We start from the raw sequence: 1,758 nt of genomic DNA on the forward strand, positions 1-1,758 counted from the left end.
AAATCACTGCAGTATTCTTATTTTTCTCATTTCACTGAAGACCAGTGAAAAATAGACCATTAATGCCAAACTTTATACTGATATTTGGAAATCACCGCTGTTTCCCTAAGGGATTTGTCTGTTCCCTCTAGCTTCAGTTTTGACCTACTTTGTATCTCAATGTTTTGAAGATTTATACCTTGCTTTTTTATTGTCCTCAGTTCCATCTTTCTGGAGGAAATTTTCTGATTATAAAAGTAAAACATGCCTACCTCAGAAAACTAACATGCAGAGAAGTGTAAAGACAAAAATCACCTATAATTTTACCACCCAGTGGTGATTATCAGGAATAGTTTTTGTTTTCCCTACTAGACTATTTCCTCTGCTTACACACACAAGCACCTCAGAATCAATTTTAAAAGTCAAATTTATTATCTTTTTCCCACACTGCTAAATCTCTTCCTCCTCGCGTATTTCTTATATCAGTTAATAGTGTCACTATCTGCTTATATAACTAAAGTAGAACCATTGGAATCTTAACTCCTCCTTTATCTCAGTACATTGACTTGATCACTAAACTTTTTGTTATTTCTTCTTAATAACTCCTGAATGTTTTCGTATCTCCATTGCTACTTTTTTAGTTTAGGCCCTCCTTATCTCCTGCTTTGATTATTACAGCTACATATATACTAGTCGTCTTATCCGCTGTCTTCCCCTCTACCGTATATTCTCAAAGTGCTGTTTCTGAAACACAGAGCAGATACGGTACTTTTTTTTTTTTTTTTGAGACAGTGTCTTTCTCTATCTCCCAGGCTAGAGCGCAGTAACATCATCATAGCACACTGCAACATCAAACTCCTGGGCTTGAGTGATCCTCCTACCTGAAGTAACTGGTACTACAGGCACATGCCACAACGCCTGGCTAATTTTTCTAATTTTTGTAGAGACAGTGGTCTTGCTCTTGCTCAGGCTGGTCTCGAACTCCTGGCCTCAAGCTATTCTCTCCCTTCGACCTCCTAGAGTCCTAGGATTACAGGCGTGAGCCACCACATTCAGCCCATATATGGTACTTTTGTACATAAAATTATTGCCCACAACAGAAAGCCCAAACTCACTAGCATCACATTCAAGCCTATTCTTCATCAAACCCTTTGTCACCCTCATCTCCTGATATCTCCGTGATATATGTGTTACTAACATGTCTCATGTTACACTTTATCAATTAGCCACAGACTTCCATTTTGTAGCTGTTAATGAGGTGCCTCATATAATACCTAGCCATCAATTGAATCAGTTCATGATACTGTTTATATATATAATGTTATTTATAGATGTATATAGATGTATAATGTTTTACCTGGATAACAATTTTACTTTTTGCCGTAGTCACCAAGGAGCTAGTTAGCTGGATGAGAGGACATGAATCATCAGTATTTTCCATCTCTGTGCATGCATCAGGGAAATATGCCATCACTACTTCTTCTGATACAGCACAATTATGGGACTTGGATACCTTTCAGAGAAAAAGAAAGCTGAATATTCGCCAGTCTGTGGGTATACAAAAGGTCAGTGCGGGGGTACATCTTGGCCTGTTGTGCTTCTTGGGCTGATTTCTTGGTCAGCAGGATTTACGGATGACATAAGAGCAATGATTCACTTTGTCCCACATAGCTATGTTCTCGTAACTCAGCAACAAGCAAAGCAAAGAGACCAACACAATTAAAGGTATTGCCTTTGGCTACAATTTATGACTTGTTGAGCTTTATTTATTTATTTTTT

General features: G+C 37.9%; 1 protein-coding gene across 1 annotated transcript in view; it reads left to right on the forward strand.

Annotated features, from left to right (window-relative positions):
• Window positions 1-1,758, forward strand: part of TBC1D31 (TBC1 domain family, member 31) — a 79,426-nt gene that overhangs the window by 9,685 nt on the left and 67,983 nt on the right. Inside the window, exon 4 of the mRNA XM_012660845.1 lies at window positions 1,366-1,544. Coding sequence (XP_012516299.1) covers window positions 1,366-1,544 — 179 coding nt within the window. The remainder of the gene's footprint in view (window positions 1-1,365; window positions 1,545-1,758) is intronic.

This window comes from Propithecus coquereli, unplaced genomic scaffold, assembly GCF_000956105.1.
Source record: "Propithecus coquereli isolate 6110/MARCELLA unplaced genomic scaffold, Pcoq_1.0 Scaffold68, whole genome shotgun sequence".
NCBI lineage: Eukaryota > Metazoa > Chordata > Mammalia > Primates > Indriidae > Propithecus > Propithecus coquereli.